At 50.1% G+C, this 21550-nt stretch overlaps 1 protein-coding gene across 1 annotated transcript in view; it reads right to left on the reverse strand.

The window, feature by feature from the left end:
* Positions 1-7683: 7683 nt before the first annotated feature.
* SYN2 (synapsin II) overlaps positions 7684-21550 on the reverse strand; it is a 196046-nt gene continuing 182179 nt past the window's right edge. Inside the window, exons 11-13 of the mRNA XM_051851718.3 lie at positions 15397-15457; positions 11231-11477; positions 7684-8688 (exon numbers count right to left, since the gene is read on the reverse strand). Coding sequence (XP_051707678.1) covers positions 8553-8688; positions 11231-11477; positions 15397-15457 — 444 coding nt within the window. The 3' untranslated portion in view covers positions 7684-8552. The remainder of the gene's footprint in view (positions 8689-11230; positions 11478-15396; positions 15458-21550) is intronic.

Here is a 21550-nt window from a genome sequence, read left to right on the forward strand (position 1 = left end):
AATAAAGGAATAGTCCTTAAGATTAAATGATCTTTTTGCCTTCTCTTTCCTCCTACTGATATTACATTGAAGTCAACTGAACAATTCACTGCTTTGGTGTTAAATATGCAAACTCTGTGTCTTCAGATTCCAAGAGCTAGAATGTGTCAGCCCCATGAAATCCCAAAGGCAAATGAGGAGCCCAAATTCGTTCCACTCTGCTCCCCAGTCCGCCCCGGTCCCAGGCTGCACTGAGGCCTGCAGGGTATCTGTGGGTCAGGACTTGCTGAGTAGTCTGTGGAGCAATTCCGTACCATTAACAGCAAGCTTCAGGGTGGAGCCCAGAAGTCCACGCCTGTGCTGTCCCCGCAGTAGCTCAGCAGAGCTAATCTCCCTCCCCAGGCATGGGACCCAGAACCAGGGTTTGTTTGGTGGTCCCTGAAACTCAACCTGCTCCACCAGGGTGGCTGTGGCTTTCCGCCTAGAGGAGTTAGCTGAAGGGTGGACGTTCTTATCAGAAGAGATGTGTGTGGATACAAAAGTGGTGTTCCCTGGGGAGCATTCATTTACACCTGGGGTGGGGCTCTCTGGTGTTTCCTCCTTCTCTCTCTCAGGCTATCTCCCTGATAAAGGCGGCAAGCTGGTGAGCAGAGCCCAAGAAACAAGAGAAGAAGAGTCCTGAAAATGCGCGCCAGTGTCCCAGTCCAAGTGCGTGTGCGCATGCGCGCTGACCCAGCTGTATCAATATTCACATGAGACAGATGGCAAGTTCTCAGAATGATAGCGTGTGGAGTAAGTGGAGGGTAATCAAAGGAAATGACTAGTTATAGTATGTTTCTACAGGTATCCAATTGGCAAGCTTGAAGTCTAAGGAGACCCGTAGGAGGAAGGGTACCATTCAAGTGTGAGCCCAAAGCTCAGACGCTGGGAAGTCACCTGCAGGGAGGGATAGCCTCATGGGGCTACTGTGAAAATCAAACATAATGATAGATGGGCCAGTGCTTTGTGAACTCTAGTGACTCCATGCTGCAAGGTACTATATAAAAAAAATTTTTTTTTGACAGGCAGAGTTAGACAGTGAGAGAGATTGGTGTGCCGCGCCAATCCGAAACCAGGAACCAGTCGCTTCCTTTGGTCACCCGTGCAGGTACAGGGTCCCAGCACTTGGGCCACCCTCCACTGCCTTCCCCGGGCCACAGCAGAGAGCTGGACTGGAAGAGGAGCAACCGGGACAGAATCCGGTGCCCCAAACGGGACTAGAACCCGCAGGCGGAGGATTAGCCTAGTGAGCCATGGCACCTGCCAGTACTATATAAATTTTAAAATACCATGTGGATATAAGGGATATTGGCTATGATTATTTGAGAAGATAAACATTTTTTGAATGTTAACCTACAAATTAGATAGCAGTAAGACTATTTTGACAAAGAACAGAATTTACCTGTTAGATCCCAAGTCATAGTGTGCCGGCCCAAAGACAAGTGAGTTACCTAGATGCATTCTGGGTATGCAGCCTGCAGTGAGGCGTTCACAGTGTGTGCAGGCCAGGACTGACTGAGCCGCTTAGGGAGCCCCCTCTGGGCCTGGCCTTGCAGTTCCCTACAACTGGCGTTGGAATGCAATTCTTTCAAAATCAACAACCTGGATGGAATCAGGCATTTATTTCAAAGAGAAACTATTTAAAACATCTGAGGCTCCCTTTCTGGGATTACAAATCACACAACATTATCTCATTAATTTATAGTCACATTGTGCTTTGGACCTTTCGAACTATGTAGCTTAATCATAAGATTTAATTCCAGAAAAAAATTTAAGGTTTTTTTTTTTAACAAAATTCACTTTGTAAAGCAATGGTTCTTAATCTTTGCACTGAGGATCTACCAAAAACGCCCAAACACAGACTACAGAACAGTTGGCCTTGGAATCTCTGGAATTCCAGGTAAGAAATTCCTGATTTTCCAGGAGTTATAGAAACTCAAATAATGTACTACATATCTGATAACAATTATTTTCTAAGCATAAGAGGCAGCCATGTTGGAATAAATGTTCAGCCTCCCAAAGGAATTGCTTCAAAGGAACCCACACCACAGAAAGGATGGTATGGTGAGTGCTTAAAAACAAATCCATTAGTCACATGCAGCTTGTGTTATCATTTCTACAGCTGCAGTGCTGTGTGTGTGTGTGTGTGTGTGTGTGTGTGTGTGTGTTTCATTGCCAGTGGGATGCCCTGGCAGTAGCTCTGCCTCCCCAGGTGTCCACCCTCAACTCAATTTAGCCAATTTTACTGAAATTCACACAGCCCTAGGAGAAAGCACCAGATGGGCTGAGATTGCCCTAGAGGCCCAGCTGCTGGCAGCAGGGGAGAAAGGCATGATTGACATTCCTTTGGCCACTCCTGGAGCAGTCCTGGGGAAGGGGGCTGGGGTTCACACAGGTGTTCTCTCTGAGACAGAGGATTTCTTTCTTTCTCTCTCTCTCTCAAAAAGATTTACTTATTTACTTCTTAGAAAGGCAGATTGTTAGAGAGAGGGAGAGACAGAGATCATCAGTTCACCAGTTCTCTCTCCAGATGTCTGCAACAGCTGGGGCTGGGCCAGATGGAAACCAGGAGCCAGGAGTTCCATCCAGGTCTCCCACAGGGGTGGCAGGGGTGCTTGGGCCATCATATTCTGCTTTCCCAGGGGCATTGACAGGGAGCTGGTTCAGAAGCTGAGCAACCAGGACATGAACTGGCACTCTGACGTAGGTGGCCAGTGTTGCAAGTGGTGGCCTAGCATGCTGCACCACAGCACTGGCTCCCATTCAGGAAGGATTTCCTGTGATCCTTCACATGCCCACCATTGTCAGAAACACTTGGTTAGCGCATTTAGTTCTTAAGACACACTCTTCGCAAAGGTAGTATTGTTCTCACTTTACGGATGAGAAAATGGAGCTAAACAACTGATAAAGTCAATTGGCTAACAATTAGCACTGCCAGGATTTTAATTCCAATTTGATTTGAAGACCCAGGCTACTTTCCTGGTTTTGTTCTGGCCTCTCCCAAAGGCTCCCATATGCCTTTGTGTCCCCAAAGGGTCCCTAGAAATAAAACCCACTTCACTTATCTCATGTAGGACAATGTTCCAGATGGCACATCGGACACCTAAGGCTGCAACTCGCTTGCTTGTGTTACTAACTGTCCTCAGGATCTTGGCAAATTCTCTTAAGTTGCCTGGCTCTTGATATTCTCACCTATAAAACACAGGGACAAAACTAGATTCAACTCCCAACTGCGAAATTCAGTGACTGAATGGGTGCCCCATTCCGGATCCCACAGCTGAAGGCCTTCCCATCCTGTGGGCTGCTCACCGCTCCCCCCTTTGGTTCAGTCTTTTCTGACCCCCTAAGCTACAGGGATGTTCCTCTCCAACAGTGTGCACTGCCTTTGTCCATTTTACACCTGCCTGGCTCATCTTAATTCCTTCTCCCTCCACCTGTTATCTGAAATCATCTGAATTCCTCACATATTTTCCCTTGACTCCTACAGTGTTCCAATTTATGAGTAAATCACAGTATGTGAGTGTAGATGAAAAAGTTCTTCGAAAAATAGAGTGAATAAGTTTATTTTGTAGCAAACATTTATTGAAAGGCCAGTGTTGTGGCGTAGACGGTTAAGCTGCTGCTTGGTGCACCTGTGCCCCTTATCAGCTTTCTGTTCCTTCAAGTCCTGGCTGCTCTGCTTCCTTGTTCAGCTCCCTGCTAAGGACAGCTCAAATACGTGAGTTCCTGCCACCCACGTGGAGACCTGGATGGAATTCCTGGCTCCTGACTTCAGACTGGCCCAAGCCTGTGACCATTTCGGGGAGTGAGCCAGCAGATGGAAGATTTCTCTTTCCTCTCTCTGTCTCTGGCACTCTGCCTTTCAAATAAATAAATAAATCTTAAAAAAAAGTTTGAAGCCCATTAAGTTTTTTTTTTTTACAATAACCATTTCCCACAAACTTTTTGATGCCCCCTTGTACGTTCTGATTCCCCCCATCCCAGATGGTTCTTGCCGTCTTTTTGTGTTGAAACCAATAGTTTCTTTTTTTACTTGACTTCTTGCACACATGTGCACGAGATTCTCTAGAGTAAATGTGCAGAAATGGAATTGCTGAATCATGGGGCTTGTGAAGTGACACTGCCAAACTGTTCCCCATGGTGGGACTAACACATGCTTCCATTAGCCATGTGTAAGAGTTCTGCTTCTTGTATGCTCACCAGCTATTTTCTTCCAAGCTCACATTCTGACTGCATGTGTCTTGCACTATTAGACTTTCTTCAGTCTCCTCAGCTCTCTACTGCTCGTGAATGAGGGCAGAATCCTCGCTTAATTCATTCTTACATTCCTCCCACGAAATGAACTGAACTTAGTAAATATATGATAAAGAGGTGTGAACAAATCAGATCATCAACAGGACTCATCTGTCTTGCCCCCGGGAGATGCTGGGTTCCAAGAGGACAGGGAAGCAGCTTTCTCTCCGTTAATCAGGTGACAACGTTGGGAGGGAATCCCAGTGAACTGCGGAGGGGATCTGAACACAGACTTCAAGGTCAACAGAGGAGTGTCATCAGTCTTTTGGAGACCTTAGCTTTTTTCTATCAACGTTTTCTTTGAACATTTATTGACTGATGTGAGGAGCAAACTTTCCAGTCTCGGGCCATCTTGACTAAGTACCAGGAGGCCTGATTCTGAATGGAACTCCCCCACCCCGGGGTCCTGCCCCATTACTAAGGGTTGGGTACTATCCATGTGTCCTTTGGACTAGGGTGCTGCATGACCTATGGTAAATGCCTCCCCTTTTTGTCACCCCAGCAGTTCCTCCAGCCTGACTCATTTTCTAAATAAGCCACTTGTGGTTTTTGTTCTGACATCACATGTGGAAGAATGAGTAATTTTTTAAGAACCAGAATTATGTTCGATTAGAATAAGATACATAGTGTATGTTACTCATGGTTTTAGGACAAAGGGTCAACACTGACAAAAGGTATCCCAGTCTTCGCCTAGCCCTCCTTTCCATGGAACCAGGGGATAGAGAAGGTAGAGGAAGGAAGTAGACACGGGTGCGCACACTTTTTGTGTATACTTCTTATTTTGTGATCACATTGTACAAAAATTAATAAACTATATCTCATTGCCTCTCCTAGATTAAAAGTACTGTGACAAAGTACTTGAGGCCATGAGTTCTGTTGCTGAACTGCTTAGGTTCAATTCTCAGCTCACTGCTTTGTCAGCTGACTTTGAGCAAGTTATTTAGCCTTCTTCTGCCTCCATTTCTCATTTAAAAAATATTAACAGTGCCTATCATATTGGCTTGTGGTACAAAATAAGTAAGCTATGTTCAGTGCTTAGAATACTGCCTGGAAATTAAGAGGTATAATGGAAAGTATTAGTAATAGCAAATATTTCTCTGAATCCATCACAATGTTTGTTTTCATAGTAAGTGCTCAATAAATGCTTTTTGACTAAATGAATGCAATCTCATTAAAACAGATTTGAGGGGTAGGTGTTGTGGCACAGTGGGCTAAACTACCATATCTGAGGGACTGGTTCAAGAACTGGCTGCTCCATTCTAATGATTCAGCTTTCTGCTGATGCACCTGGGAGGCAGGGGAGGATGATGGCCCAGGTGCTCAGGTTCCTGCCACCCACGTGGGAGAGCCAGATGGAGTTCCTGGCTCCTAGCTTTGGCCTGGCCTAGATGCTGCTCTGGTAGGCCTATGGGAAGGGAACCAGTGCACAGAAGCACTCTCCTACTCTCTCTCTCCTCCCTCGTCCCATCACTGTGGTTTTCAAGTAGAATCAGAGGGAGAAAAGCCAAGTGGCAGATTCTTGTGAAGGGGTTCGGAACATGCCACCTGAAAGTATGACTGAAAGTAATGGAAACACAACCAAGGCGGCGGGGGGGGGGGGGGGGGGGTCTCTCACCTCCCCTCTATGCCTTCAGCAGAGCCTAGAATTTCTCCTGTGAAATTCCTTCCTTCTCCCATATGAGGAATAGACCATTCCTATCAGTGAGCAGAAATTGATGCAGAGACGAACCTGTACAAACAAATCCTTACTAAATCCGTACCCCTTCTCTTGCATTAGTTTCTCCCATGTATTTTCTCATCACTTTCCCCAAATCTATCATTTCTAGCCCAGATCCCTTTGTCTTTTCACATTCTCTTCATTTATCTTTGTTTAAGTGGTATGTATGTTTTGGGCCTAACAGATTCTTTGGGTCTTCATTTTCCTTATGAAACTCCTGTGTATATGAGGGCACTTTAAAAAGTTCATGGAAAATGAAATTAAAATGTAAGTTCATTTTGGTGAAAAATGAATGGAAATCTACACATAGCTTTTTCAAAACAAGTACTTTGCATTAACTCTTGAAAGACCTCTTGTATGTAAAAACCTTAACTGTGTATACTTCTGTCTTGTTACTCCGTCACACACTCATTCAATGATGAGCTCCAGCGACAGAAAGCAAGCGGGCAGAAGGAAGTTCTGCCTCCCCTACAGCTGGAACCAGAACGAGCTCTGAAGGTCAGTGAGCTTCAGCCCAGCGACCGCGCCTTGGATGGCTGGTCTGTTCCCTCGTTTAGCGTGTTGGGGGGAAGAACTATCATCCCCCAGGTGTCTCTCAGTGCAGGGGTTCTAGTTCCTGTTTTTCAAGTGTGAGAAGAAGGTGCAGTTCTCAATCCCTGAAAACACAGGATAAACGAGTTAGAACGGACATGCTGGTACCAGAGGAAGTCACATTCTGACTTCTCCGCATCCAGCTTGTGAGGAGAGTAAGCAAGGTAGCGGCGCTGGCACAGGTCGTCTTGTTAGCAGAACGGGTAACTTGTGTAGCAAATCAGCCGGGTAAGTGCGTGTTTCTTTCCATCAGCGCAGATGGGTATTCATCTTCACAACATTTCTTGCCAGTCATGAAAAAGCCAGAATGAAATCCCTGGGAGCCCACCCGGAAGGGCAGACCGCTGGAGGATGTCATCTGGGGCCCTGGTCCTCAGATCAGTCGGTCCAGCCGTTGGCACCACCACGTGGGCTCAGCTAAGGAGCTTGATGATAGACCAGACGAGTGGAGGAACCATGTTTGCTATAGGAGCAAGGGTGCTGTGCTTAGTCACAAAGCTTCAAGTTCAGTAAAACAGGAAGAGGCGCTGAGCGGCTGAAGGCTGTCCTGGAGGGGACACAGGTTCACTGTGGCAGTGTCAGGTGGCTCAGTATAAGTGACAGATAAAAGACACATTCTCTATCACTTGCAACCATAGTGTACACCGACAATCACACACACTCTCTTCCCTCTCTCTCATGCACACACGCAGACAAAGGCAGCTTCCCCTCCCAGACTTTCCACTACACACACACACACACATTCATGTACTCTTCCAGTCTAAAGAGTGTCTGAGGGCAGACCTCATGGCTGAATCAAATGCTGGTGAATGCTGCTGCTTTTATTACACCAAAGGTCTTCACATGTATTAGGAAAGGAACACAGAGGCGGCACACTACTGTTTTAGTGGCATGCGTTCTCCTCGATGGTGCAGCTTGGGAGTGCGAGGTCGCTGCAGCTGGCGCGCAAGGACCGCTCTCCAGCGGGGAGGACGGGGGCTGCAGCCTTTGTTCTCAAGGCCAGCAGTGCGCTCGAGGTGCTTTACCACAGCAGCCAGGGAGTCTCAGGGGTCGGGCAGGTGCACTTTTTTTTTTTTTTTAAGATTTATTTATTTATTTGAACGTCAGAATTACACAGAGAGAGGAAAGACAGAGAGAGAGAGAGAGGTCTTCCATCCGATGGTTCACCCCCCAATTGGCCACAATGGCCAGTGCTGCACCAATCAGAAGTGAGGAGCCAGGAGCTTCCTCCGGGTCTCCCACCTGGGTGTAGGGGCCCAAGGACTTGGGTCATCTTCCACTGCTCTCCCAGGCCACAGCAGAGAGCTGGGTCAGAAGAGGAGCAGCCGGGGCTTGAACCGGCGCTCATATGGGATGCAGGCGCCTCAGACCAGAGTATTAACCCGCTGCGCCACAGCACCAGCCCCATGGGCAGGTGCACTTTAAACAGTTCAACAGGTGTGACAAAGTTCAGCAGGTTTGGGAAAGTTCTGAAAACTTAGAGCCAAGAGTACTTCTAGGTAAGTGTGTACTCCCCACACAGGTAGCACTGACTACGGGGCATGGGGCATGCTGAGCGCTGCAGCTCACTAGGGGAAGCTTCCAGGAGTCCTCTGCTAAAGCAGTCCTGGCTTTGCGGGGAGAATAAGACATGATGGCACTGTCACGTAAGGCCACTAAGCTCACAGCGAATGATGACTTCAGGAGGAAGCTCTTGTGACTACAGGGAAGCGGCTCTCTCCTCTTTGATTTCACGTGCCCCTCTCTGGAAGGCACCTGCCCTGAGACTGTCCCATGGTCTTTTCTGGGCTGCGTGACATCACTGAGCACACTGGAGAAGAGGGAGGGGTTACACACACCAAGGTCATGAGACACCACCACCCACAGTGGCTGACTGCTGTTGAATGTCTTAGGTGCCTCTCCCAGTCGGGCCGGGGCCCCCGTTTCTGCAGAGCTAATCTGAAAAGAGGCTGGCAAAGGACTTCCTCAAGCTCCGGATGGTCTCTGCTTTGGCTTCATCCTCACTGGTTGAAGACCGGAAGAAGGAGGGCTCAGAGAAGCTGAAGGCATTTGTCAGGGACTGCGACTTGCTTGAAGATAAAAACCAGAGAGAACGTGAGAGGGTGGTGTTCTCAGCGAGGCACACAGGACGGCGACACGAGGATACACAGGAGAACCCCCATCCCCGCCCCAAGGAGACCAGGGTGATGGAGGAGAAAGCCTGAAGGGCACTGGGAGGCCCCTCTGGCATTTCCTCACCTCCAGAGCTGCTAAAACAGGGGAGGTGTGGGGACGAGGCAGAGGGGAAAAGAGAGAGAAGAGGAAGGAGAAGGGGTGACTCAAAGGCTGTTTCCGCTATTCCGTTGTAGAATGCCTGAAGGCCAGATTTCCGAGGCCCAACTTGGTAAGCACTAATCTAGAAACCCTGTGCCTGTCTCCTCTGGTGGAAGGCAGAGACCAGGAGACTGCGGATTCTTGCACTTTTCTTTTTTTCTGTCAACTGTCAAGTGGAGGACCCGGCATCAGAAGACCTGGGTCAAAGTCACACCCTCACCTCTGCCCTTAGGCAAGCCACACACATCTGTGGGCCTCAGTTTCTCATCCCTGATGTGAAGATGTTTGGTGAATGAGGACCTCTGTGTTCTTTCTATTCTGCTCTCCTCTCTGACTGCAGAGGATCCTTTCAGGTTGGCCACGAATGCTAATGCCTCAGTTTCCCTACTCTTAAAAGGGACACAGTCATGCTTGTTGCCTACTTCAGAGGAGCCTGATACGAGGTCTATGGGGACTGTGATGTCCTCGGGTAAAACAGACACAGTCCAGGCCTCCCCGTGGTTCTTACACAGCTTTCTAATCAAAGAACCCATCCCTCACACTTTTTAGGGACCTATTTTTCCCTTCAGAGACTAGGGATTCAAAGAGGAAAAGCTGAAAGCAGGAGGCCTGGGGAGGCCAAGCCCACACTCCAGGACAGGGTAAAAGGTCCGGCTTCCCCACTGGCCCTTCTTGTCTCTTCCTGGACTCCCACCGGGTCTCTTTGCTGCTGGTTCCAGAACTCATCTGTCGTCTGGGGACTCCTAGCCCTCCCGTAAATGCTGGGTGCAGCCCAGGAAAGTCCCTGCCACAGGACAGTGAGCGGTGATTGTGAACAGATGCCTTGCCTTTCCGCAGGGCTGGAGACAGGCCCCAGCATGCTAGCCTGGGGGGGGGGGGCTCTTCTGCACGCACAGGCAGAGGGCAACAGGTACCAGCCTCCAGCCTGTCACTAGACGCTTCAGCCCAGACGCGGCGACGACCCGGAAATCTGCCCTCAGACTGGGGCTACAGTGAGCTAATGGTGGTGGTGGAAGTGGCGTGTGTGTTGGTGGGGGGACAGTGGCTGAGGGGGGATGTACAGCTAAGACACGAGAGGTACCACTGGCCAGAGTTGGAGAGCAGAGTAGGGGATGCCCCTAACATTATGTAACACTGGAAGACCCACAGAAATTGACCATCTGGACACCCGGCCTCAACCTCTGGCTCTGCCACCAAGGAGAAAGAAAATTGAGGAACAAAACTGAAGCTCTCCAAGTAAAATTTTCTCATCTGTGTAATAGCTAGATGATCTCTAAGGGGCTCAGCTGAACTACAAACAGCTATCGTCCCCTTTGTCCCTCCCTGAAGATTCATCCACTACCTATCACCTCATTCTAAGAAACCCAGATGGGTCAGTCCTACCCTCCCCTGCTAAAGCTGTCTCTGCTGACAGTGGTGACAGAAGTCTAGGGACACTGAAGTCTGTCAGGCATTTTCAGTTCTGGGGGAGTGGGTACAACTGACCACTACCCACACCCTAGCACTGCCCCTCCCAAGACCAGCTCTGCTGTTGCCATGGGGTCCCCAGTGCCCTCCTATGTAGCCAGACACTGTGACAGGGTCTTCAAGGGTGACTGCTGGGAATGGGAATGGGGGAGCCCAGGGGGACAGAGCCCCTCAGGTCTCTACCCGGGAACTCCTCTGCTGTTCACACAGAAGGTGACCTCCTTTGGACAGAGTGGACAGTAAACATCCAGATGGAGTCAACTACTTCCCCCCTTCTCCTTCTGGCCAGCCTTGCTGACCGCATGCCCCGAAATGGGAGTCAAAGGCAGGAAAGATTAAAAAAAAATTTTTTAAGAAGGAGAGATACACATAAAGAGAAAAGAGAAAAGGGATGGAAAAAAAGAGTGGGAGATGGGGTTGAAAACAAACAACAAACAAACCCTAAGCTAGCACGAGCTAGAGATGGAACTGAACACTGGCAAAGTGCCACCCCAGGAAGAAAGATGGAACTGAACACTGGCAAAGTGCCACCCCAGGAAGAAAGATGGAACTGAACACTGGCAAAGTGCCACCCCAGGAAGAAAGGGGAGGGTGTGAGCACTCAATGAACCTTACACTTTCGTTTCCCTCTCTCCCCCCTCCCAGTCAAACCCAGCCATTCCCCTCACCTAAAAGCACACACACACAAAACCAAAACAACCCAAAAACCCCACTACACCATCTCTGTGGGGGGAGGCCTGCTTGCAGGAGCTGTCTAGCAGTGGCGGAGCCCGAGGCCCAGGAGGAGGGGCAGGAAGAGGGCAGGGGAGGAGCTGCTGAGTTGTCTCTTACTTGAGCTGTGGGTGAGGCTGGGGCTTCTGTGGTGGAGCAGCCGGGGGTGGCTGGGCCTCTGCCAGGGAGCTGCTGCTGGAGGGTGCCTCTCCGTGGGTGGTGGTGGGGCCGCCCGGCCGCTGGGGAGCCGAGAAGGAGGAAGAAGAGGAGGAAGAGGAGGAAGGTGGCAGTGATGGTCCAGGGGGGTGTCGGCGTGGAGGCAGGACTTTGCCTGGGGGCTGCGTTCCTTGGGGTTGCCCTGGACCCCCTAGGTTCAGTACAAGAAAAACCTCATAATTTAACTGTAATCAAAGGGTTTCCTTATTAGAATTTACATCCAAGGGTGTGGTTAGTTAATTACCAAAAGGATAAGCTCTGTTACAAGGAGGCATCCAAGGCCCTGCAGGGCTCCTACTGGAGTCCCTGGTTACCCCAAACATGGCCACTACTTGCTCCTTCTCAGAGACACGGCAGCTCCATCACAGCATACGTCAGGAGGACAAGGAAGAAAGCCAAGCACCAGCACGCCCCAGGCAGAGGTGAGCTGTCTCACAGAAGGCCCCACTTCCCAGAGAGGGCTTACAGGAACTCCCAAATTCCTCAGAGCAGATGCCGTACCAGAGCAGTGGAAGGACAGGGACTGGGAATCTGAAAACCCAGGAACCATCCATCAGTGACTCCAAACCTCTCAGGGCCTCCGTTTTTCCAATCACAAAGCTGTTAGCATAGTGAGCCCAAGTCTTAGCAATCTTTGAGATGACAAGTGCTTCACGGAGAAATGGCTTCAAAAGGGACTCTGTGCGCTAGGATCACCACTGAGGATCTCTGGCTTATACCCTTCGTGTTGCTCCAGGCCTGCATGGGCCTGACAGCCACACCCACCTCACCTGGACTCAGGCTGGCATTCACTCCCACAGCCAGGAGATAACCTTTCTTCCCAGGCGTGTATTTGCCTCTGAGCACCAGGCTCAGAGAGGATGTGCCTCTCAGGTGCATGTGGTGAGATTCTCCAGACTTCCACACCCCATTTTCCCCACGGATGCTGTGGGTGTCATCTGGCAAAGAAGAGCCCCCAAGAGAAGGACCAGCAACAGATGTAAAACCATCTGGTGACCCGAGGGAACAGCTGCCCTTCCTTCTCTGGAGGGTGACAGGTATCAGACGGCTCGGGTTTTACTCAGGGGACTCCTACACTCTGAAGTCAAAGACACCGCCCTCCGCACGTAATGACCAGGGGAAAACAACGCACAACTGGCCTGGGAGACCCAACTTCTCAGTCTCAGTCTCAGAGGCCACCTTCCTGGGTCCGCTGCAGAGAAGGCCTAACGAAAGTCACGAGAAGCTGAGCTGTGTTGCTGCTGAGTTTTCTAGAAAAGCCAGAACACTTGTGGCCTCTGGAGAGGCAGATGGCAGCTATGCCGCTATGCACCCGTGGACACTGGCCCATTTCACTGGCCCCCGGCAAGGACTTCCCTTTATCCTCAATAACCAATTAACACCAGGGTTAGTTGCACATAAATAAATACACACATAAATACATGGAATTCTGTGTGTTTAAGAAGTTCCAATTTCAAGTCAAATAACTAGTGAGGATGAGAGATTAGCAGATTATTCCAAATCAATCGTCTTTTCCTTTTCGAAAGCTTGGCATTATTTGTATTAACATTTTCTCATCAACTCATGAAGGTTGATATCTCGGCATCTTGAGCCAGAAACCAGAGTGCTTTACCACTTGTACAGAGATACTTGGATAGCCAGAAACTTTACAACTTAACACTGAAGACAGATATAACTTTTCCTTTATTGCACATTGAGCTGTACAAGAGAGTCACAAAAGAGAGGTACTTCAATCACACTTCCAGCATTGGCTGAGGTTCTCCCAGCTGGATAGGTACAAAAAAAGGGGACAACATCAGAAAAGAAATGGGTACAAAACACCTGAACGGCAGCCCTACACTGTGACACGAATGTCGCTCAGGCCACAGAGTTGTCCCTTAGCATGCTGCCTGAGGGCACGTGACAGTCAGGTGATGCTGTCTGCTTGCCTGTGGCAGTGGGATCCCTAACCACCTTCTCCCCTGCCTGAGAGGACTTGGCCGACACCACCCTGTAGCCTGACTGAATTCAAACGGCAACTGTGTGTTTGTGGGCTCACAAATGTCACATGAAAAGCACCTGAATGTACACACTGATAACATGCAGAGAAGCAACACCACCATCAGCTCATCACTTGGACAAAAAAATTAAAAAGAAAGAAATGTATTCCTCCACTCCGGGAAACACTACTTTACTCTTTTCTGTCATTCCATCAGACTGGGAGGTATTTAAAGACCCGATTCTTAAGCATCCCACCTGGGAGTGCATATGTGTATATATATATATATATATTTACAGCAGATCAACTGCCACCATCACCTCAGGGAGGGATCCCAGACAGAACATTCACACTCAGTGCATTTCTCAGGGACTTCAGAATTTGCCAGTAACCAAAGAAGAAACCAGGGCACGAGTCCCTTGACACCTAACTCAGGTTGCATACTACGACGCTAGTTACTCCTCGACCCGGTGGTCCAGACTGTGACGTGTCAGTGCAGAGGTGGGAGGGAATGTAGAAGTGGAGCCAGAAGCGTTTCTTCTTAAAGGCAAACCGGGAGCATGAACTCCCACGGGCCGTCTACTGCCCATCCCTAGCCTGGCCAGGAGATGGCAAGATGAGGCACTGGGGCCAAAGCCTGGTTAAGCGACCGCCCCATCATCCACCCAGGGGCTGCTTGCTGCAGGAAGGAGGACACCCTGGCGGGAGGGTTCTCCCAGAGCCACAGCTGTGGAGCCTCTGCCGCAATCCCACTGCAGCAGCACTGGAGACAGTTCTTCCTGGGCAAGACAAAGCTCCTGTCTCTCTGGCCTCTGGAGGCTCGAGAAGCAGCTGAGAACTAAAGCAGGAGCCGAGCTCAGAGGTCCGCAGGCAGTGCACCCACTCCAGTGACATGGGACATTTTTCATTTGGTCTCGTGTTGCAGTGCCTCAGGAGAGGCCAAGAGCAGAATGGTCAGCTCCTTCCCAGACTTCCAGTAGCTCCCTGCTCTCCACGTTCAGCACTGCTAGAGAATCATCTCTGTACACAGGTCAAGCTTTGGGGAATACAAAACAGCCGTGGTTCCACAGAAGCGCACACATGGCTGGTTCGGAAACAGCAACAATGAAGAAACTACTGCGGTGGACTGAGATCAACCGCAGAATGCTCACAAGTTCACGGGGATATTGCACATCAGCGGCCTCATAACTGTTTTATGTTTCGTTCAATCTCATAGCTGATTAGTTAATAATAAGAAGAAGAATTAAAAAAAAAAAAAAAAAAACAAAGCGTACACCGGGATGTCAACTACAGAACACATTCCTGGAAATAGCTTGTTCCCTGTATTTCATCACTGACAACACAAGAGCTCTACAAGCACAGCCAGCCTAGTCACACAAACTCAAACTGCACCCAGTTTTAGCGAATGGAAAAAAGGTGGATGCCTTCAAGTCCAATGGATGCAGCAGTGGAAATTAGACCTTGAAAAGTCTCTTAAAGTTCTATCTATTAACCCTAGACATGCAGAAAGGGAGCAAAAGCACAGTTCGCTGAAGATCCCAAGCACACGCATGGAGGTAAGTGGGGGGGTGTTAATGTGAGCCTGGGGTCCAGGGGAGCAGCTGGATTCTATTTTTATGTTTTTTGTGTCTCCCCTGTCCACCTCCCCACTACTACTTTACCCCACATTACGTAATAGCTCAAAAAATACTACCAAACCACCAGCAGATAGCGTCACACTGGACTCAGAGAGGCACAAATCTTTTGTACACTGTTGACAAACAGCCCTGGAATCACAAGTTACACAGAGAAACTTCAGTGAGCGTTACAAGCACAAACAGGAACAGGTAAACACCCAGACAGAGGTGCTGACACTGCATAGGAAAACACAGTCCAGTCAGCATCGGAGGAACGCGGCAAGACACCGGGGAGGGGGGCACTGTATTCCCCTCCCCACTTTCCTTTCTTTTTGTTTTTGTTTTTGTTTTTTCCTTTTTGTTTTTGGCTTAAAATTTCTGCTTTGAAAAAATTAACTACCAATCACATTAAGAAGCGTGGACTTGTTTTGGCCCTACTGCAATGCCATTACAGTCGAGAATATACTGTAAACAACCTTGGGGGGGTGGCCGCTGAGGTGGGGTCTTGCTTGAGTCCGGATCCTTAAGTGTTCCACTCTGGAAGACAAAAATGCAAAAGTGATAAAAACAGAACTCCAAGCGAATTTCAAAGAGAAACCCTGTGGCTCCGCGGCAAGGCTCACTGAAATCCGGGTGCGACCTGGCCGAAGGTTTCGGTTGTTCCAGAGACATCAGCGGGGGGCCCCCAGCTCTGGGGTTTGATGGGGCACAGGGCGGGCATTTGGGGCTGACAGACAGTGACTGACACCTTGTCCACCTTCCTTTCTTTGCTCCCTTTTGGATCTGTTTTCTTCTGGAAGCACTGAGACTGCCAACCCCATCTGGTTTCTTCGCAGGTGCCTACCTCATGTCCAGCCCACCCCTCCTCACTGGCCTGGGAGGACCAACTCTAAACTTGAGACTGGTTGGGCTCCAGGTGGCTCCAGAGGCAGGAGGGTATGGGGTGGCAAGACCAGGTAGCCATAGTCCCTTTCTCATCTGGAGCTAGCGCAGTGTGCAGTCAGTTCGGGGCTGACTCGGGGTCAGATCCACTCTCTGGGCTGGGCTGAAACTCCCACAAGGAGGGGCTCAAAGGACAGGGCAGCCAAGCGTTTCCTAGAGCCCTCTTCACCCAGAGGGAAGGAGTAAGAGGTTAACGCTTCTCAAAACGCTCGAGGCCAAGCTGTTTCTCCCCTCCAATAGCGTAATTACATTCTACCCACCAGCGTGGCTGCACTCCCAGGTGCGATTTTGATTATGCCCTAATGGGACCAAAGACCCTGTGACTTCGTTTGTCTAACACTTGTCTTAAAGGCAGGGAGCATCTGGAGCTTGAATGCAGAACAAGGAAACACTCTATGAAACGTAAACCAGTCACGCAGGCCGATGGTGACGTCAACGAGGGGGCGCCTGAAGCTGGGCTGTGCAGTGGGCTAAAAGCACACTCTACCTTCTCTCTGTTTCTCTTCCAGGGGCCCTCCTGTGACTGTCCCCAGTCCCACTCCCACATTCTCTCCCCTGTTCCCTACTGTCCTGAGTCTCTGATTCTAGCCATCTATTCCCGTCATGCCTACAGAGGACACCTTTCTGCCCCACTACCTAAGAAGTAACAGTGTACTTTTCCCATTGGCACTGTCTTTTGATAACAGCATTACCTCAAACCATTCCTCCAGGAGGATTCTTGACAGGAATAGGCTGGGGGCTTTTAAACGCCCTCCTTGCTACCACCTCAGAGAGTGCCCACTGTACCCACAAGCCCCACCCTCACAAAGCACAGCAAAAACTCCAGCGTTTCCCTTCCCTTCTCTCAAGCACTCTCAGAGGATCCGCAGGCCTAGTCTGAGCCCTGGCACTGCAGCACCCACATCCAGTCACCCGCTGGAGACCAGTCCATCCAGTCAGCCTTCAAGATGCCTCAGTGCTTCCCCGCTGGGACCTAAGATTTACCATCTGCTCTCTTGACCAGCCTTGCTCAGACTAGAACTGTCTCCTAATTCTTCTGTCTCTGCTCCAGTTGATCTTCTCAGTGGCTACCCACTATCCTCTGAAACCCTTTCCAACTTGGTGTGTCACTTTATCTTTCCTAAGTCACTGACAGCCAACACTGACGGAGTGCTTCCTAGTGCCAGGGCACCTCCCTCATACTCACATTAGTTCTGCGAGGTGAGTACTATTTTATTGGCATCCCTAATTCCTCCAGCATGGCTGTAATGAACTTTCCTAGGCTTCTCTCCATTATGTCCTAAACATATCTAATCTTCCCAGGCCTGATTCCCTACGCTTTATTCTCTGGTCTAGGCCATACCATCAATGTCACAACCTCTCTTCTCCTTAAACGGATACCCCAGTGAGGGGCAGCAGATATCACATGGTTTATGGAGCCACTGGTTCCCCCACCATGCCCTCACCCCAGGTACCATTGGTGGCTGCCAGGGAGTCACCTCTTATGTGGGCCAAAGACAGCCCACTGTGCTCTTCTCTGAGAGAAGATATTTTCTGAGAGCACCACACAGAAAGAGAGCAGAACCAGGGCCAGCGGGTAAAAGCTCCACAAAGGCAGACTTTCACATACATGAGTCGAAAGACTCTTTCATTGTAAAAACAGTGAAATGGGCCGTCTGGGGAGCTGGATGTGTTCACGCGGAGGCTACAGAATTACTTGGCAGAGATACTGTACAGAATATTCTTTCATTAAATATGAGACAGATTAGATGAACACTAAGGTTCTTTCCAACTCTAGGAATCTATGAGTCTAGGAAAGAAAACCTTCAAAATTCCATAGATTTAAGCTTTAATGTAGACTCTAGACAGTCAACAGATGAGTTACTGGTGAGGGTCACACCGTGCAGGCCCTGGCTCTCCCCAGCCACACGCGTGAGACACTCAAGGATGGACGGTCCCCAAACGCCCTTCCCAGAGCTCAGGGCAGGAGCTCGCAGAGGCGTCCTTTGGGCTGGAGCCTGAGAATGCGCTTTGGCCACCCTTGGTGGTGCCTGGGGAGCTCCTGCCCATGGCTCCACCGAGACTGTGCACTGAGGACCTCTCAGGGAACATGGGAGGCAGGGAACAGAATCCCCTAGGACCTTCCCTTGCCAGGCTGAGACTCTTTGGCTCCACCCACAAGCCTGATGTCTGCTAGGGCTGAGGGCCTATTCCCTGCGGAGTTTGGCTACCACGGGATCTGTCTCCAGTCACAAAGGGCCTCCTGGGATGCCAAATTCCACAGAAGTCTGGCGTCACAGCCAAAGTCTGGCCTGCAGCCAGCCCGCAGCAGGAACTCACGCTCAGAGCGGAAGTTGGGTTGACTCAAACAGGTAAGAATGTGAAGTCCAGCCCTTGTGCCCAGCTGCACACGGAAAGGAAGGGGGATACACGGCCTTGTAGCAGCCTAAGAACAAAAACCAAAACAATCTTGGGCTCACAGGATGACAGCAACCCAGACAGTGTGAGCCGGAAATGCTGCTGCCAAACACCTGATGCGGCTGGAGAAGCATCAGCTTGCCAGCAGGAGGAAGTCATGGGGTGGCTGCTCTTCTGGCCCATCAGCCCTTGTGAGGAAGAGCACGGCAGCCAGCTCTGGGGTTAGAGTCAGGGTTAGGATTAGGGGTGCTGGCAGACTAAAGCAGGTCCCTGTAGGAGACAGGATGGTGAGAAGCCTGGGAATGACATCTTTCTTCATATGACTCTGGGCAAGTTAACCTCTTGAGTCTTACGTTTCACAAATGGGAAAATTGTACGGATTAAATTAGGTAACCGTGGAAGCAGCTAGGGCTCAGCAGGAAACTAAAACTGGTCCGGTGTTAACCTGAATAGTGTCCAGGCCTGGCTTCCTGGCATGAGAGGTGTTTGGGATGGGTCTGGACAAACTGATTAGGGACACTATCATGGGGCTCATGTGGTTCACTTGTGACTTCTACAAGCTCTACTGGCTCTGGACTTCCATTAATTCTTTCAAGCGTTTTTCAGTTCTTTAGATGTCTGAGCTAAGAGGCAAGTCCTTTTTAGCTGCAGTGTTGAACCCAACAAGACTCTGGGGCTACTAGGCCCAAGCAGAGGTGTCCTGTAGGCACAGACCTTGAGGAGGAGGGTGCTATTGTCCCCCACTGACACCAACGAGGCTGGCATCCAGCCAAAGGCTGCAGTCACCAAACAAGTCTGGGAGGCAGGACAGAGCTGGTGAAGCTCAGAGACTCCCCAGTTTCATGGGGCCAGCACTCACCTGCCAAGAGAGGAGACCAAGGGTTTCCCTTATACAAGGTCACAAGCATCCAGTTCTCTTTATTCTTACTTTCCCCAGTGCTCCAGTGGTAGCACTAAACAGGCACAGTGTATGGTGTCATGGAGAAGTCCCTGGACTAGGGACCAGAAGATCCAGCTCTCCTGCTTAGCAGCTGTGTGACCCTGAACTCATTTGCAGTCTCACTACTGACTTGTGCACCAAAGAATTACCAGGCCAACTGTCTTATAAGGGCTGTGAGGCTTAAAACAGTGAATGTGTTTTATAAACTGTAAAGTGCTAGGCAAAGTACTGACGTGAGCATGACTATTATTTAAATAATAATACATATAAATCCAAAGAAATGAAGCTCTAATGCTGGAATTTCATGCATCAGTGAAGAAGATATTGCTGGGTGGCTTCCGGTCACCTGGTACACAGTCGTGTCCTGCGTGGGGGAGTCTGAGCTGGGCTGTACGTATCAGGCCCTCTGCCTATCACTCAGCTCCAGCAAGATCCCTCAGAAACAGTAAACACTAGCTCTTGAGGCGACCTGAAAGGAAGTCCTGGCCTTGGAGAAAAACCAAGTCCATGGATGAGCTCTGCGGCTTTCTGCCATACTGTGGCTTCCAGCAGATACGCAGAGAGAGAGCAGCTCCTGCCTGAGGTCCCAGCAGGAAGGAAAGGCACCCGTGACTCAACTCTGGAGAGGCTGCTGGCCTCAGCCCAGCTACTCCACCACGGAGGAAGGCCAGCGCTTGCTCAGCAGATCTGAGACAGGAAATTGGGAAAGGGTCCCAGGGTCCGGCCCAGGCAAAGGGGCAGGCCAAGTTCTTTGCCGGACACGCCACAGAACAGTTCTGATCAGCTCCCCCAGGCCTGCTCCCCCGGTCTAAGACCCTAGGGAGAGTGAGGCAGCCGGAAGGAATGTGGTCAGGAGGTTGTAGGTTCAGTCAGAGCAAAGGGGACAGCATGAGTCCAGGCACCCTGGGACCCTCGTGGGCTCACTTCCGCAGTCACCAGTGCCTACCTTCCTTCCCTGGAAGGCTATAAAAGGTGCTCTTCCTTCCTTTCCGAGGAGAACGGCCGCTCTGCAGGCAGAGCTTATCTCCTCGACCGGGGCCCCTCCCACAACCCAAGGACACAAGAAATATCCCATGGGCAGCCCGTGAATCCTATGGGGGCACGGAAGGCCAGGTCACCCAAGGTCAGAATGTCAGCCTCAAGTGATTAAAGATGTCCCTGAAAAGTTAAGCTAGTCCCCAAAGAGTCAGTTTCTCTTAATAGACTGTTACAGGATCCAGTCACAAGTGACTTCGTCTGAACCTGCCCCGCATCTCCTCGCAGTCTCAGCTTATACTCACTGGGGAACAAATTCTCCGAAGCAGACTCTGCTGTGGGAAGCAGGAAGGCTTCTCTTTGTCCTAAATTTACCTCTTCTAAGCTCAGTTCCATGTTTGGGATGTGAGGGACAACTGTGTGGCCTCCCTAACTGCAAAGCCCTCAGACCCCGTTTCTCAGAACGTAGAGCCCCTTTCCCAGTCCTGGCAGCCTTGCACTCAGGAGACCTCAACTCCTCCAGCCTTTGTGGGTGGACACACCTGGCTGCAAACATTTTGAGTCTCTCTTTCAACAGCAGAGCCAGTGAACTAGGGCCTGCAGAATGTCCCACCACAGACGAGAGCTTATCTGGCCCCAGTCCCTTGATTTTGAATGTGTCTCATGGTCTTTTTCAGGTCCTGTGGCTAGAGTCAGGGTGGGACACAGCATCCCGGGTCTGGAAGGGGATTTTCAAATTAACCTCCAGTAGCCCCAGACCAGCTCACCTCCGACACAGCCCTGACAGGCAGCTCGTCCCACCTCTGCCTGATCATCAGCAGTGACGTGGCCATCACAGGCGCTTCCCAGAGCAGCCATTTCCTCTCTCGGTGCCTACTCCTTACCCTAGGTCAAACCCCATCTCCTGGGAGACTTGACTCTTGGAGCCAGTTCTATCTCATGACAGCATTAAGCTTGAGATGCTACTCAGGGTTCCCCGAGAGGACAGCTATTCAACTCCAGTTCCTTCAACTTTCACTCACAGGAAAGATTTGCCAAATGCCTCCACCACGGGGCTTTCTCCCCTGGCGAATTCCAGCTAGATTTGGCCTGTCATTCCTACACTGCAACCTCAGACTGGAAGCAACATTACAGGTGTGGTCTGATCAGCTCAGGATAGAAGAGGCTCATCTTCAATAGCAAATATGTCACGCTGCTTCCAAAGGCTGAGTCTTAGATGCATTCCCCGTGGGTCTAACCCACAAGCCGAAGGAAAAGCCATTTCTGTGGCCCAATGGAGGGCCACCAGTCTTCACCTCAGGCCCTCAGCCCTGCATCTGCAATGTGGCTCTGGAAGATTTAATAAGAAAGTAAGTAAAAATGGAGTCAGTGTGATA

Source organism: Oryctolagus cuniculus, chromosome 10 (genome assembly GCF_051225735.1).
Source record: "Oryctolagus cuniculus isolate XC-2025 breed Fujian yellow rabbit chromosome 10, ASM5122573v1, whole genome shotgun sequence".
In the NCBI taxonomy this organism is placed as follows: Eukaryota; Metazoa; Chordata; class Mammalia; order Lagomorpha; family Leporidae; genus Oryctolagus; species Oryctolagus cuniculus.